General features: G+C 42.2%; 1 protein-coding gene across 1 annotated transcript in view; it reads left to right on the top strand.

Moving 5' to 3' along the window:
* usp28 (ubiquitin specific peptidase 28) overlaps positions 1–17,585 on the top strand; it is a gene marked incomplete at both ends in the record, with an annotated part of 96,751 nt that extends 79,166 nt beyond the window's left edge. Inside the window, 4 exons of the mRNA XM_083659051.1 lie at positions 4,225–4,304; positions 9,916–10,039; positions 15,062–15,260; positions 17,410–17,585. Coding sequence (XP_083515177.1) covers positions 4,225–4,304; positions 9,916–10,039; positions 15,062–15,260; positions 17,410–17,585 — 579 coding nt within the window. The remainder of the gene's footprint in view (positions 1–4,224; positions 4,305–9,915; positions 10,040–15,061; positions 15,261–17,409) is intronic.
* Between the last annotated feature and the right edge of the window lie 296 nt (positions 17,586–17,881).

Here is a 17,881-nt window from a genome sequence, read left to right as displayed (position 1 = left end):
ACTCTATCAGCCGATTGCGACCAGTGGCCAATCGATCGGTGCGTCCCTACTTCAATCATGAGAGACTCGTAGGAAGGATTAATAAACTTTATTGAACAAATAAACAGTTTAAGTGTGGCGTATGACTCCATGATATATGATGACACTCCTCCTGAGATGAGAGAGGGGGGCGTCAGTACTTTTACAATATTAATTCTTCTTGGTAACACTTTATAATACAGCCCGTGTTTTAGAGTGTAACTCCCCGTCATGACCATGTAATTTCTCTGAATGTATGGTTTAACATCCTCGTAGGAATCAGTATATACAAAATACTTACCAGATCCTACTGGTGCTTAAGTGTAGGTACAGCAGAAGAAAACAAGGGAGCAACAATTTGAATTTCACAGTGTAACTTCCCGACATTTACTGTGTAATCTCCCAGAATTGACTGTGTAACTACAGTGTAAATATAGAGTACTTGTAAGAAGGGGAGAAGAGTGTAAACTTCATAATCCAGCCTGTTATTTGGAGTAAGTACTCTGTACTTCAGTGTCTTGCTTGCTGACACTTTGGCCATGTTCACACTAGGAGGCCAAATCTGATTGGTGAACTTTAATGACCTATTAATGATTCTATCCAGATTGGTTTTATGAGTCTGGACGCTGCAAATCTGATTTGTGTCACTTGTCCCAAACCACATGGAGGTAGTTTCCAATCTGCTTTCGACTGATATGTCTTCAGTGTGGACGCACTGATCACCCAAATCAGATTTGAGAGTATCTTTTGCAGGGGGCGGGGACTTGAAGAGCAGAGAGCAGACATGCAAACACTACCAGAAACACAGTGCACCTAGCAAACTTTGCTCATAATGGAGCTACTTCATAGATAGAAACAAACATTTACTCACTGAAACTAGGAAATAATGTTTGCTTTCTTCTTTATCAACATTTATTTTACACAACTAACTCTCAGCGGCACCTCAAGTGAGCGGACAGGCAGCAGTGTCAAACCAGCCGGAGTTAAATACACCACTTCTGGTCATAACTTCTGTCTTTCCCAGGCTGCAGCTGCTGCACTGCCAAACGTTGAGGAGTTCAGCTCTGTGACTTTTTTTTTTAAACATTCATATAAGCATTTTATGAAATTTATTTAGTTGCCTCGTGTCTGGAGGCTCTGCATTTTCAGTGTTACACAGTACAGGACAGGGTCATCTTTTATTTTGAAGAGTATAAACAGAAGTAGTTGTGTTCAGTGGGTATACTTGAAAATAAAAAAGAAACCTGGCGCCTGCCTCGCTCGGTTACATTATACAGGGGGAATCTCGCTGAGAGCAATTCTGTCTTTTTCAAGAGCGCGATTGTTTGGATGGCGAGAGATGATGGTCATTTCTCATGCTTCTGCATTGGAAAGCACCTTCAGAGCTAGTTGTTTACTGACGCATATGTCGTTACCCTAGCAACCCATGCATTACATTACATTACGTCATTTGGCAGACGCTTTTATCCAAAGCGACTTACAATAACACATTTTTGTCAGCAATAGAGCAATCAACTATGGAGCACAGTCTATGACAACTACAAATTCTGAAGGAACAGTGGTACAAGTTTAGTTTAGTTTAGTAGTAGTAGTAGTAGTTTTTTTTTTTTTTTTTTTTTTTTATTGCATATAGGCTTGTTGTGTCTGGACACACAGATCCGACTTGAACACTTGCCCAAATCAGATTTGTGGCTGTGCGGACACTCTCGCAAATCAGATTTAGGACACCAATCAAGATAATGACTTTTAGCAGCAAATCGGATTTGCCTATAGTGTGAAGTGTGAACATGGACTTTGACACGAACCTCCTGAGTTAAAAGTTACTGCCGCCTCAGCAAAGGGCAAAAGCATTTGTTTGTATTGCACTTCATCCATACATATCAGGCCTGTTCTCCCATTCTAAAGCTGCGTTCACACCGACCTATTAAAGTTTTTCGCTGGCATCGAGTTTACATACAAAGTCAATGCAAACGAGCGATTGAGCGTATATTCGCCCGGGAGAAAAATCGCTGGGCGTCCGAGCGACAGAGACAGAGCGATAGGGAGAAAATACGCTTGTCGCCCGAGATGAAATATCCCAACTCGAGCGAAATTACGCTGGCATCAGTCGCTCGCTGTTCAACGCTGATTGGCTGCCGGGTGAGAGTGAGTCAAGGATCACACTGGCTTGGAACAAACCGCTGGTTTATTGTGTGGCAACAAACCGCATTGACAGCTCATTGACAGGCTGACAGCTGACATGAAGTGAAGTCTGTACTACCGGTATGGAGCTCGCATTAGGAGCACGCTGATAGGCTTAGCTTGTAAACAGCTATGGTGGCTCGTAGTGGACAAATATCATGACATTGCGTAACATTATAGCCCCCAGATGTCCGTCAATTATTGTGCCTATTGATGAGCGATTTAAACAGAGCGACAGAGCGATTCCAAAGGGTTCAGTCGAGCGACAGAGAGAAAAATAAATATCTCGGTGTGAACACAGCTTTACTCTGTAAATACAGAGGTACTTACTCTGTAAATAACAGGGTGTGGGCTGGATTACATGATGTAAGTCCATGAGTACCGTAAATTCCGGACTATAAGCCGCGGCTTTTTTCCCGTTTTTTGGCCTTTTTTGCCCCCTGCGGCTTATATAACGGTGCGTCTTATCTATGGATTTTTTCAAAAAAAAAAAAAAAATCTCTCTTTTTTAGCACTCTTTCTAACTATAAATCCACTTCTGTTTTAATTTCCTCTCTTGCCCTCTTTTAACAACATAACATAACATAACATAACACAACACAGGTAAGCAGAAAGAAAAAGACGAAGCAATCACGCCATGAATGAGGAAATGACTCACCTGCTGGAGGCTGGAGATACACCGCTTGGGCTAAACTTTTACTCCGTGAAACACTATCGATTAAGTCCGACATCGCTCAGAGGTTTTGAGCAGCTTGAAAACAAGTTTGAAAACGTGCAGAAGTCCATCCACTCACTCACTAAAGAAACTAAGGCAACCGTGAACAGAGTTTATAATGCGGAAAAGCGCATCCGCGCACTGGAGGACAAAAACAACACAGTGAGTCCGAAAATGGATAAAATGCAAAATCGAAACCCTGCACACGCAGGTTGATGACTTAATCAGCAGGAGTAAAAGAAATAACATTCGCCTGATCAATGTAAAAGAGGGAGCTGAGATTGGTGACATGGACGCTTTCGTGGCAAAATCCTGTGTTACATCCTGGACCTGAAGGAAGGCGAGAAACCACCAGAGGTGGACAGGGCACACCGGGCGCCTCGGCCACGTCCAGACCCCGGCCTGCCACCGAGGGCCATCTTCATCTGCCTACTCCGCTGGCCCGACCGTCAACTCATCCTCCAGGCTGCGGGGAAGAAGCCCCTCACCTGGGAGGGTACGCGCTTTTTCGTCCGGCAGGACCTCTCCGCGTTGGTGCAACAGAAACGCGCAACATACAACAGCATCATCGAGTCAATGGATATCGCTTTGGCGTACTGTACCCAGCGAGACTCGTCATAACCATTGATGGACAGCGGCGGAACAAGAGCTCAAAGTGAAACTGCCGAATATCTTTTGAGTTGGACTGGTCAATAGTACTGTGAGTAACTAAAATAAAAAAATAAAAAACGGAATTCTCTCTTCTTTAGCACTCTTTCTAACTATAAATCCACTTCTGTTTTAATTTCCTCTCTTGCCCTCTTTTCACCACACCGCGGACACTGTGTGCACTGTAAAAAAAACAAAAAATACCACAATGTGTGATTTTGTCTGGGGATTAGTGACCTGACTTTTGTTTTGTTGAAATGTTAATAAATGGGAGCTTCCCCAAACAGCCATCTCTTTCCCGACAATCCCCTCTGTGCACGAAGCCTTACATATGGTAATTAAACATCAAAACACCCGCGGCTTATAGACCGGTGCGGCTTATAGAAGAAAAAAATAGTCACCTTTGAAGGTGCGGCTTATAGACCGGTGCGTCTTATAGTCCGGAATTTACGGTACTTACAGTTCCTCATTGTCTTTTTTTCTTCCATTGTAGTATATATATATATACGGTATATATATATATATAGTAAACGTGGGCTGTATTATAAAGTGTTACCAGCTTCTTTACTGTTACTGCTACTGGATACATTTGAATTGAGCTGAACAGTTGCACCAAATATCAAAGTCAATGATTGTTTGTGGTCATGTCTCCCTTCTCACAGCAGTGGCATGAGGATTACAGGCTGTTCAGGACAGTGTTCATCTACCTACTGACTGGGCTGGAGCAATACCAGCATGGCAAGTAGGTGTCGCCCATTCACTACTAGAAGAACTCAAAATGCATATTTATTTTGGGTTTCCAGGTTCTTTAATTATTGGGGGTCTTTTACTATCCACGAAAAAATTACACCAATTGACCAGATGGTGGCGCTATAACAGCCCTCTTTACGTTTTGGTCCATAACTTTTTAACTGTAGGGTCCTCAATCAAACTTATTCCTTGGGACGTTCCGCATCTACTCGTATAGGCCACGCCCATTTCCGTCTGACTAGATTTTCCGCCATTTAGAATTTTGTCCGAAATAGTTTTTTTTGCGATTCCTCCTTGAAATTTGTCAAATCTTCACCAAACCAAAGCACTCCTCATGTGTGGACTGTCCTGCACAACACTGATTTCACGTTTTTTTTTAAACCGCACCGTTGCAATATAATCGACTTCCAAAGTTCTGTGGGTGGGGCCTATTTCACAAAAATCGCCATAACTCTGGAACACAACATCCGATGCCAACCAACCTTGGTAGAGGTGTGGAGGGATGTACTCTGAGCTGATAGGAAAAGGATTGTGTCATTTGTCCTATAGGGGGCGCTGTAGCAACATCAAGTACCTGTAGCTCACAAACCATAAAAGCGACTGTTCCCAAATTTGGTCCATATGTTCATAGAGTACTCTTCTACTCTGAGCTAAAACATAATACCGATTGACCTGACGGTGGCGCTATAACAGCCATCTTTACGTTTTGGTCCATAACTTTAGAACCGTAGCTTCTACAATCAAAATTATTTTTTCACAGGTTTCCTTGGCTCGCCCCACGTTTACTCATTGCTCTGATCTAAAAAAGAAACACTCCTATTGACCTGATGATGGCGCTATAACAGCCCTCTTCACGTTTTGGTCCATAACTTTTGAACTGTAGCGTCTACAATCAAAATTCTTCCATCCCTGGATTCCTTGGCTCCTCTCGCTTCTACTCACATAGGCCCGCCCATAACTAATTAGTCCCCCTAGCGAGAAGCCCCTGACTGCAGACTGCAGATCGGGGAGTGGCTCAACGCGGGCGGAGTCAAACGCGTTTGACTCCGCCCACTCAAAGTAAAACTCAGCTCTTTCTTCTTCTATCAGATCTTCGGCAGTGTGCACGCTTCTAGGCGTATTACTGCCCTCCGCAGGATAAAGTTCATAGTGACTCTTTTTACAGTGTTTATCATGTATCCACAAAACTACTCTAATATATCTGTAAAAATCCTGTTGAACAAGATCGTATTTTTATGACATTCTCTGGAAATTCCTGCTTATCAAACTGAACCAACAAACAGTGCTGTGATTCCTCTCTCTGCCCATTGAATAAATCTATTATCACTTGCAGCTGGCTTAAAGTCTGGGTCAAGGCTCAGCCACCTCAATATTATTTCTTTCTGAATTTTAAGTTGTTTCACTAGACGAAACCAGGTATCTATAGAAAACCTAACCCATCGAATCTGAATATCACTGTGTTTAGCAGCTAGTGGGGATCCTAGCAGACTTTGTATAGGTTTATCCATCAGTGACTACAACACATTATTATTGTAATGTTCTGTGTAGGTGTTGGGATATGTTTTACCTAATATTCGATATTCTTGTCTCATCTTGTGAATAAAATAATGGGAACACGTTTACATTTTCATGAGCCCTCAAAACTTCACACACAACTTCTTACTGAAGTTCAGCTCCCACTGAACTTGAAACCTGTGTAACTAGGGCCAGCTGAATTGGAACAGTGAAGTGAAATCAATGCATTTAATAGACAGACATTCCTATATTTTTACTTGTTAAATGTTTTCTTTTTACTAAGTCCATTATTTTATCCATGCTGCCTATATTTAAAAAAATATATACCATAGCATTTCCACAAGTGAGTGACACATGTTAAATTTGTGTACACTCAATTATATCAGCTACATTAAGGAGATCAGAGACTGAAGTGATGTCTGTGCCATTGACACTTGAACACGCTTTATTCCTGTCGGTGTCAAAAACAGTAAGTGTTCTGTACACTCTATTCCTTTATTCCAAAAGCAGCAGACACCCGCATTCGCCTTGTGTCTATAATTTCTACACAAAATTCTTCGTAATCTTCCTGCAGACTGAAATGGAACATGAACGGTTCCCTTAGTTCAGTCTCCTCTTCATCCAGGCCATCAGACATCTGTCGCAGTTCCACCACTGCCCTCAAGCGATCTTCCTTGTCCATGGTGATGACTTGGGGAAGGGAAAGTTTTCCCTTGAATGTTTTTGTGCCACACCACCTTGCTGCCTCAATGGTGTCCCTAAGCAGAGCATCCTCCTAATCCAAAATAAAGAAAACCAGGTTGGAGAAGGCAGAAAACAGTGAAATAAGAAAAGCCCACAAGAGGCAACATACCCCGTTCCCTGTTCCCAGTTCTGGCAAGTTCTCAGTTTCTTCTAGAAAGGAAACAGATTGTGGTTCTTATAGGCATAATAACAATGCAAGATGTAAAAAAAAAAAAGATCATTAGCTGATTTGAAGTATACTGGTTTAATGAAAATGGAAAAATGACTGCAAAACCAGCTCTGTGACATCCCACATCTACAACCTTGATGGATGTGTGTACAATAATACTGCTTTGAACAATACCTGATGCTTCAGAGACAGATTCTGAATGCCTGAACCTTTTTGGAGGCACCACTTCCAGATCCTGAAATAAGTGGAGGGATTATGCTTTAGTCTGCAAGCAATATTTTGACTACAAGACTAATTAATCACATGACCTCTCACCTGTTGTCTTTGTTGCTCTCGTCGCCTTTTTCTTTCCTGCAATCTGTCTTCTTCAGACCTTGGTGATTTAATGACAACATACATTTACTATGAAAACATTCATGTTGGTCTGTTGACAGTGAGTAAAACAGATTATTTAAAAGGATCTGATGTGTTAAGTGTGATATTGAGGGCACTTACGGCATGGGGAAGTTCTGCAGGAGAACAAGACACCACCATCTCCTAATATGCAGCATGTTTTCCTTTGAAGAAGGAAATGCAGGAAGATTCAAATATGTTTTGAAAAATAATACCTTGTATACTAAGCGTATGTGTCACAATTTACACATACCTCTCTGAAATCGCGTACTGGTTAATGGAATGTCAAGCATATTCCCCCAGGATACAATTTTTCAATACAAATGTGTTTTGAATGTAGCAAGCAATGAGCAATGATATGATATGATATAATGAAGCAATGATATAACATACTGAATAGGTCTTACCATCAAAACAAACACACCACAGTTGTTGGAGCACCCTTGCTTTGTTAGGCCCTGAGGTGTGAACAAGGTATTTTAATAAAAGAAGGGCAACAAAATAGTAAATGTTAGCAAATGCAAAAGCAAATGTAATGTCCCACCTGAACATCATTCACGCCAAGCTTCCTCCAGAGGCCAGGATATAGACTGTGAGCAATGTGTCTGTACAAAGAGTGCGGAAGAACATAAAAGTAACTAAACTTCAATCAACTTTTGATTGAAAAGCATGCATAAACACTTCTAATGTTTTATGGCGGTTGGCAAACAGCTTTTGTGCATTACCGCCACCTTCTGGATTTTAGCAGTTACAAAAATATTCTCTTCAGTGTGCGGTTCATGTGGGGGCAGGTGGGCGGAGTCAAACACGTTGAGGTTGACCCACTCCCCGATCTGCGTACTGCAGTCAGGGCTACTTGCCCCTAGCTGCATGGGCAGGGACCTTGCAAGGCAGGCGGTGCATAGTCTCGGCTCCCAGCCGGCAGCAGACACGCCTACATTTATTATTAGAATTTTATTTGGTAGCGGCAATGCAATGTTTCATAGTTCCAATATAGAGCAAGACACCAATGTGCTGCAAAGAGAGTTTATACCTGTTGTTTATTTTACAATAATGTTTCCTACCCGGAAGTGGTCCACTTGCTACTGTGAGTCATCAGCAGGCTCTGTAACGTTAGCCTCGGGAGTCTGGCTTATCGCTGGGGGAAAGACCTCTAGCCGCCGGGGCCGGATGAAACACGTCCTATTAACACGTTAACTGCCAACGACGTACTGATACGTCAAGCAGAATCCAACCGTTAACTGCCAGCGACGTATGGATACGTCAAAAAAATCGTTTTTTTTTTTTTGACGGTGGATCGTTGATCTGGCCCTTTTGCATCTTCTATTATACTGTTAGAGCCGCCGGGCGTGTGCAATCCATTCCGCCGACCCACTGAGTGGCGACGGTGCTCAGACTATTGAGTGTTGTTTGGCCAGAAACGCACGCATTCCAGCTGAGCTCAACCGAGGACCCAGAAGCGAACGAGCCTCATTCTCATACTGTAGGCGAAAACCTTTCACACGGGCGCACGGCGGTGGGGGCTTCCAAAGGTGGACTGGGTGGAAAGCACACTTTGAAGCGCGCAGCATGAGCCTAGAGTCACACAAGGCTTCGTCAAAGCTCTCAACCGAAAATCCAAGAACGGATTAAGCCACATCCACGCTCGCCGACGAGGGGCCGCCAGAGAGAGAGGCTGCTGCTCACTGCTCAGACAGGCAGGAGAGACTGGCTTGTGACTGACAAACACGGAGACACGCCCACGGAGGGAGGAGTTGTAAGGAGAGGGGGTGCGGGTGCTGCTATGGAGGAAATTACTGTTCAGAACTATATTGTTTATGTCTGATGTCTCACTGATGCCAAAAATAAATGGTTAAAGTGACTGTTTGATATTGAATTTCACAAAACTGCGATTATCTCAGCTTTTTGTCTCAGACGCTGAAACCATGCTGTACTCAACGGCTAATATCTACATAACTACTAACTCTACAAACTAACTCTTTTAGACAGAGAAAGCACACATTCTATTAGTACTTTTGTGAACTTTGTGTTGACAAACTCCAAGCAGAAAATTATCCTTGGCTCTTGTAAAATGAGCCAGAATCCTCAAAAAAACCCTCTGGCAAAAGCTACCTACAGTAAAAAAAAAAAAGGCTGGCAGTGAATGTGTTAACAGGTTATGTTTGTTTCTAAGTGATTCATATGTTTCTCCGCAAACGCGGCGATGTTTTGCGAGACACCGGGTCTGCATGAGCGTCACTGCCCCCAGAAAGCAGGCCCGCCCACAACACTCATGATTGGTTCTCCGATGCAAGGCTTCCAACAGCGCCACCTAACGTTATGCAAAGATTTAAATAGTAATATTCTCAGTCTTACAGGAGTGAAACGGATTAAGACTGAGGGCTGAGTCTAGGCGGTGCATGGCGAGGACAGCAAGAACAATTACATTTTCGGTGGGAAATGTAGATATTCTAGTTTACGTTTAACGTTGGAAAGGCAGCAAGATTTTCATATTAACTGCCGTTTTGTTTCAAATTTATGTTGAGATTGTATATACTGTATCCGTGGATTGCAGAAACGTACAATGCTGGCGATTGGGTTGCATTGAACATTAAATGGAAGTTCTGAAACTTTAAATGGGCAGAATTAGAAAAAGGACACCAGGAAATTGTTAAAGTACAATTTCTTTAATAAAGCTAAGATTGGGGGAGGGGGCGGGGTTTGTTACTGATTTGGCCCAGAATGGGCCTGTGTCATGTTTGTGGGAAAACGTGCTAATCCTTGCCTCATGATGGTGCTGCAGAGTGCGGGAGGCGTTGAACTACCTGGCCCACGCTTACCAGACCAATGCTGCCCTGCTGAGAAACGGAGAGAAGCGTGGCGTGGACCAGTCGCTTATTGCACTTTATAGGAGGAAATGCCTCGCGGTAAGTAAGGAATTATGATTAAGGCACTCCACCATTTAGCCCCAATATCAAACAAATATTTTTAAAGTCCATTTTTGTTTTTGGTCATACCAAGACTGTCAAAATATTCTACATTCTTGAATTAGAGCAGAAATATACAGAGCCCTTGGGTGTTGATCCTACTGTAGATGAGTCTGTTTTAATAAAGGTTAAACCAAACCACAGATACCTTTACAAGGAAATCGGGGGGTGATCAATTAGTTCTGCTAATCATTGGTGCTAGATGTATTGCCAGGTCTTGGTGAATAGAAGGTGAATAGGGAACATAACAGTACTGGCTCTGTTGAAGGCGGCTAAGACACACCAAACAGACATCAAAGAAGTAACGGCAACGAAGGCAAACTGTTGCGTCGCTTCATGTTGCTTGTGTCGTGGCCAAACAGTTGCACTTGAACACACCACAACGATTATGGGGCAAGGAAGGGGGCGGGGCTAGGGAAAATGGGCCGTAGCTAGTTATAGACGGTTTTCACGGAATGGTCAGCCCTCCACTTTAATGTTGTTTTTCTTCCCTCTTTTCTGTCCATAGCAAACAATGCAACAGGAAGTGAGCTGGGATTCAATTTTGAATGTTTTTGTTGGCAAGAAAAACCGTCTATAGGTTGATTGATTGATTGATTGATTGATTGATTGATTTATTAACCCATTGATACCTGATGCAGCATTTGCATGTATATTCCTCATTTATGTGTGTATCACTCTAAGACCGCAAACCGCGTCACGCGTTTAGCGGTCTTAAAGGGATACACACACAAATGCTGCATCAGGTATCAATGGGTTAAAGCATACATGGGCAAACTACGGCCCGGCCCGCGGGCACCACCTGTGTGGCCCGCGATGGAATTGCAATTTTTTTTTTTTACACAGTGCACCTGAACGCAACATGCAAGATACCCGCTGAATAAGTGTCCAAATGTTCATGTCATTCTGGCCAATACTCTACTTCTGTTATAGCATTTGAGTGAATATGGAATATCTTTCAATAATCTTTATGACTAAAAGGCTACATTGAATTAGAAATTTAAATAATTAACTCATTGGTTTTGGATTTATTTAGCTTCAAGACTGCATTTTTGTTCGTGTGACCCTCAACACAGGCTTTGATCATCCCGGGCCACTTACTGATACTTATGCTTAAATTAACCCACTCATATTCTGATTTATTTCAAGAAAAACATTTTGGCTAGTGGAAATTCTAATTGGTTGGTAACTTTAAAATCTAGCAGCCATATTGGCAGGTGGTCAAAAAAGTTAATTTCAAGCCCTGAGAGCAGGTGGTGACATAGGAGTGAGTGAGAAAAGGATGAAATATTGGTGGTTAAGACTGAATAATGACATCACAACTGTTAATTTAAAATTAGTTATTCCTCTAAACGTGGCTTAAAATGCACCAAATTTTTCACGCTGGCGCCGTTTGGCCCTCAGCAAAACCTGGTAGCGAGGACATTTTTTGTGGCCCTCTCTATCATCAAAGTTACCCATCCATGGGTTACGGCATGACAATATTTGTTCGGCCCCCGGCAACAATCTGGGTTTCTCATGTGGCCCCCCATGAAAAATAATTGCCCACCCCTGGGTTAAAGTGTCATGCACTCTTTGTGCCCAACCTAAACGGGTTTCCAAGACACACAATAAGATACAACAATACAGCATTGATATATGTACAGTGGTACATTTAAATAAAAACAGGTTGCAGGTCAGCGTACTGTTCAGACAGCAATACAGAGCAATACATCAGTTACTAAACAAAAAGTTGTCTTTCCTCCCATGCTTCACAAATGAACTCTGCTGTGGGGAAGGTTTCTTTTTTAAAGCACAGCTCAAGTTTCTCATAATCGTCCAATTCAAAGAAGTCAGCATGAATGGAGGACATTTTACTAAAGAGTACTTCCCTTGCGTCATCATAAGTTGTACAGTAGAACAAGAAATGAATTTAATTTTCAATTTTGCATAATTCACATAGTAAACACAGTCTATCATCTTCAGGGGTTGCTTTAAACCTACCAGTCTCTAGTGCTAATGGAAGAGTTCCAGAACACAGTTGAGCACACAGGGATCTTTTTCGTTTGTTCAAGTCAAACTTCACATAGGGCTCTACACTGTAACTGTCTTTTATGAGACGCTAAGTTCTTAATTTTGGTTTATACCATAAGTCGACAGACCATTTATTTTTATACATACTGAACATATTACTCATAGGCTCTCGGGTGTCACAAAGTAGCCTGTTATGAAAAATAAAAGACAAGTCGTTTGAATAAAATAGGGATTTCAATTCATTTGCTTAAAGGAACACTCCGCCCATTTTCAACCAGCTTTGTATCATTAGAACATCAGTAGTATATCAGAAAACTGTAAACTGTTGTGAAGTCTGTCATTTAATTTGACAGTTATTGAGTGTTAAAGTGTGGACCAGTGACATCACTGGTCCACACTAACTCAAATTAATAACTCATTAACTCAAATCAACTCTCAATAACTGTCAAACTATTCATCATTCATCTAGTTTGACAGTTATTGAGAGTTGATTTGAGTTAATGAGTTATTAATTTGAGTTAGTGTGGACCAGTGATGTCACTGGTCCACACTTTAACACTCAATAACTGTCAAATTAAATGACAGACTTCAAAACCGTTTACAGTTTTCTGATATACTACTGATGTTCTAATGATACAAAGCTGGTTGAAAATGGGCGGAGTGTTCCTTTAAGGGTGACTATTGGCAATGTCCCATTTAAATATCTTTTTAGTGAGTCTCTGGTCAGACATTCTCACCAGCCTATTCCAAAGTCGAAGCATTTGACCCTTGTGTCTGATGCTTGTGGGTTCCCATCCCATGTCACCATTAATGGCCAAGATTGGGATGAGTTTATGAACTCCCAGAAAATAACCGATTGGCTCTGAGATGCACAGTGTTACAGCCTGAGTGTTCACGGAAACCCCAAACACCAGAGGTGTAGTCCGACATCGGACAGACACATGAGTTATACAGTTGTGTGTAAGTATGAAAACCCAGATTGCCACAGTGTTTAACTTTGTTCAATACGGAACCCAGTGCTCTGCCCGCTGATTGAGCTAGGACATTGACACCCTCCTTAATGGACATATGTTCGTCCAGCGTCAAGCCCAGATATTGATAGTGATCCGTATATGATAGTACTGCTGAAGGTCAAATACAAAATAACTCCTCCTCCTTAATATGGGTCTAAAATGTACTAGTTGAGTCTTGTCTTGATTTGTCATAAGTCTCCATTTCCAACACCATTCAGCAACAATGGTCAACATTGTCTGCAAGTCGTTTTCATGCTCAGCAAGTAAGACTAGCATACAATAATATACTCACAGTCTTTTCATCAACTTTGATTCCCTTGTTGGATGCCTTAATTTGAAGAGCTAAATTATTGACAAATATAGAAAATAAAGTTGGGGACAAATTGTTGGTGGAACCATCCTTACTTAACATGTAACTGAAGTTGGCCGCAGTGTAGCTTAATTCTGAATGTTGAACGTAATCGCGTGTGTCACGTGTGCAGGCACGTCAGAGTTCCTGAAATCAGCCGTGTCAAAAAGCGACTACATGGAGCGCTCAGCGGGGAGCGTCACCAAGAATTCCACTCTGGAGGGTGGTTTCAAAATGTGTCGTTTCCTAAGCCCAAATTCGGCGTCGCCGTCTAAAAGGGAGGCACTAACGATAAAATAATTCCCCGTCACCATAGGAAACCGTCCTCTTGTAAAGTGCCCCTTATACCCCTATAGCTAAGAGGCAGCTTGGGATCATTTTTTGAGGATTTGGGAGAATAACACTTTTGTGCCACTCTGCTGGTATGGTGCCACTATCAAAACAAAACTGAAATAATAAAAATAGAACATTGAGCAGCCTTGGCGACTTTAACACCTCATTAGTGATGTCGTCAATTCCGGTGGCTTTCTTCGCCTTGCATTTAGCTATTGCTTTTTTTTATCTCATCCATGGAAAAATGTGTGTTTAAATACTTATTACAGCTGTTTAAATCAGCACTCATCTTATTCTAAATTACTTCTTTTCTATTAATTATTTCCGTTAAAAAGGCTTAATCAAAGGAGTGTTTACATTCAGAGAACAAATCAGTAAAATCCTAACCCCATTTTTGCAGCACCACCCCTAGAACTGAGCTACATTCACCATTCTCTAGTTTTACCTCCATAGGAATGTTTCTAGGTTTTCTGGGGCCCAGCCTGTTAATTTCCTTCCAAAACTGTTTGGGATTATGGGTTTGTAGGTAGTCAATATTTAACGAAAGTCCTCTATTAAACTTGCGTTTCACGGCGCGTAACTTTTTGTCGAATTTGGTTTGTTTTGGTTTGTTTTTCTTTCAAATCAAGTCTCAGCCCCTCCCTCAGATTTTTTTTCTTTACATCTTAAAAACTGTTTTTCAGCTGTTCTTACCTTGGTCCACAGAGATTGTAGTTTGAGGTTCCAGTAAGGCTTGTATGTTTTTCTGAAACCTTTTTGACTATTGTCTTTTTAGTATATTTATTCAGCGATGAATAAATGCAGTCACACAATTGATCGTACCAGGCATCTAAAAGCCCTTGGTTTCTTTTAGTGCTGCCCAACTGTTCGGCAATGTCGTAAATATTATTATATTATAATTATATTTATTATATTTATTTATGTCCAGCAGTAAGAGGCTACATTGACTGGAGGCCAAAAAAAGATTCAGGGAAAAGCCTCTGTGGTGCAGATTTGATAGTTTGCTGTGCATATGGCTCTTCCTTGACCAAATAAGGTCTTACTTTAAAATGTCCTATTAAAAGGAAGGTCGTACAGAGTCGGGATTGGAGGGGTGGGTAGGGGGAGTGGCTATGAGGAGGTGGGTGGTGGTGTATAAGACTGAAGGGCCACACCACTGCGCCGTGGGCTTAAAGGTGTTTTGCACTTGTTACACCAGCTGTGATACCTTGCTTTGCTTTCACCTTCCTCCCACCTCCCCACTCCCCCCACCAGGTGCTGAATGAGAGTGCGTCGCGGCTATTCGGCAGCAGCGAGGAGAGCGAGGTGGAGGAGGGCGTGGCCATCATGAACGAGGCCGTCATCCCCTGCCTCCACCTGATGAGCCGAGACTCTGCTCTAGCCAAGGAAGACCGCGATGTCATGGAGAGCGTGCGCAGCCACTGGTGCTCCTGCCTGGGTCAGGATATGGATGGTAAGATTAAACCAAACTAAACCCCACTGGGCAAAAAGGGCCAGAAATATTACGATTGGATATCTCCAAGATTCTCTAGAGCAGGGATTCCCAAAGTGTGGTGCCTCTAGGGCAGTGTTTCTCAAACAGTGGTCCGCGGACCACTGGTGGTCCGCGGGCGCCCCCTAGTGGTCCGCGAGTAGATTTATATTTTTTTCCTTTTTTTTTACCTCCCACTATCCAATCAGAGAAATGTTTACATTTTCTGGGAAAGTCAAGGTCAGATCACGATGCCTGTAAAGGTCTATATGTATTTTTTCATCCCGAATCCAACGCCACCACCCCAGACTCTCTACGACTTACACTTGTGGAGATACGTCCACTCTGCCTGCAGGGCTACAGGAGAGAGACAGAGTACAGCGGGTGGTTGGGAGTTCCAAGTTACTGACCAAACACTATATTTCAGTAATTGCTGTCAGAATATAGAGCCATTTAACACTTATTTGAACACAAAAACATCACTGAATGCAACTTGAAGATGGCAAAAGATAGCCTATTTGACTTTGGCAACATTGTGCATTTATTGAACTTGAAAAAACTTTCTTTGAACTTTGAAAATATTTGAACTGAACAGGGGAAATAAATGTAAAAAAAAAAGTAAATGGACTAACTAAAATAAATTACATATATATTTTTTATATCGGTTTTCATAATTGTGGGAAGCCAAAAATTTGATTAATTGTACTGCTATTTGTCATTTAATTAGCCTGTAATTTGTAATTTACAGTTGAAGTAGTAGGCCTATTGTTTTTGGGGATGTTTTGGGAGTTAGGTGGTCCCTGAGCGTTTTTCATTGGTTTAAGTGGTCCTTGGTCGGAAAAAGTTTGAGAAACTTTGCTCTAGGGGGTGCACAAGAGGAAAAATGTAATGGCTGTCTCTCTCGCCCAGAGCAGCAGTGTGCACTCTTTAGGCACAGACAGGAGCAGCCAGGTCAGCGAGGTTTTCTCTCTCTCTCTCTCTCTCTCTCTCTCCCCCTCTCCCTCTCTCTCTCACGACTATATTTTTGTGTGTGGGAGGGATGTAGAAGGGGGTGCGTACTGTGTAGCCTAAAAAGTTTGGGAACGGCTGCTCTCGAGAATACAGACCATTTTTATGCATATTCTGAGTTTTGTTGAATCAAATAAATGAATTAAAATCAATAATATATAATAATGTTAATATTTTGACATATCCAGACAGCAGAAATTACTTGTTTACACTTCAAACATGGTTACTGGATATCCTGACATGGGACATGACTAATCTTCTGCAGATATGACAGCTGTCTATTTCTGACTAGATATTTTCCCAATATGCATGGTTTTATTGCATAGTATCAGGCATGACATGATTCTAGCAATATAAAGTCCCATTCTGGAGTTGGAATGCTCTCAACATGAAATCTGTGACTCATTGGATAGTATCCATCCACTATAGACCTTATTTGCTAACCCCGGACAGCGCCATATTGTTGACATACTGTCCTGCAGCTGACAACTATAGTAACGGCCTTATTGTCGTTTCTGTTCCATTCGAAAATAGCGATAGTGATGACAGCAATAAAAACCCCAGAGTTGTTGTTTGTATGCTGCCGTTAATGCCTGTAATAATAAACAAAAGAAAAAACGAGGTGAACAGACTTTGCTGTGAGTAGCTGTCAGAAAGTTTCACCTGTCTCTCCTAACTATCCACACATCTCCTGTGCATCTCCCTTCACGTCTGAGGACGGGAGAGATAGAAACAAACCACGGGGACTTTATTGCTGTCATTACTACAGCCGTGTGTAACGCAGGTCACCATCCGAACACAATTGGAACGATACAGGTAACGCTAACGGCGGCTAGCTTCCTATAAACGCTGCTCTTACATAGGCTGTCACTTAAAGCTGCTGCGCTATGTCAACAACATGGCGGCAGTGGGCGTGCCCGCACATGAGTGACGTCAATCGAATAAGGTCTATATCATCATATTTGGATCATATCTTGGAATATTCTGGAAATAACATCTCTGGATTCTTAGGGCTTTTGCACGGTGCCCAAACAGAACTAAACTTAAACGGAAATATTATACAATAAATTGAAATTAACAATTTCCCCTGCTCCCATTTTCATCATACTTCCCCTCTGCTCAGACTCATTGCAGGTGAAGCTAGGCGAGTTCCTGCCCAGGGTGCTGGACTGTTCGGCTGAAATGGTGGTGCTCAAAGACCCGCCCAAGGTTCATGTCAACTTCCCCCACGACCTGTGCAGCCGCCTGGCTGCTGTCATGGAGTCCATCCATGGCACCACCATAGTCAGTGTTAAGTGAAGTCCCGGAACATAGGGGGGATCACGGTAATTTGCTAGCCGAATTGCCGACAACCTCCCCCAACCGTGCGTTCAGACTTGGAGCAACTTGGTTGACGGGTCGCTGTATTCTGACAGATTGTGGGTGGTGCGAAAAACCTCTGGTTGCATCTATCTGATTGCTTCTACAGTTTCAAACAGGCCAATCATGAATTTTCCGCTGCTTTGGTGTTGCCTTTTATAACATATAACATAGCTAGTGCTAAGTAGCTAAAGCTAATTTGGTAGCATCAATTGAAAACTAAAGAGCAACTCAAC

This window comes from Poromitra crassiceps (genome assembly GCF_964638095.1).
Source record: "Poromitra crassiceps genome assembly, chromosome: 1".
Taxonomy (NCBI): Eukaryota; Metazoa; Chordata; class Actinopteri; order Beryciformes; family Melamphaidae; genus Poromitra; species Poromitra crassiceps.
This window is presented reverse-complemented; position numbering and strand designations above follow the sequence as displayed.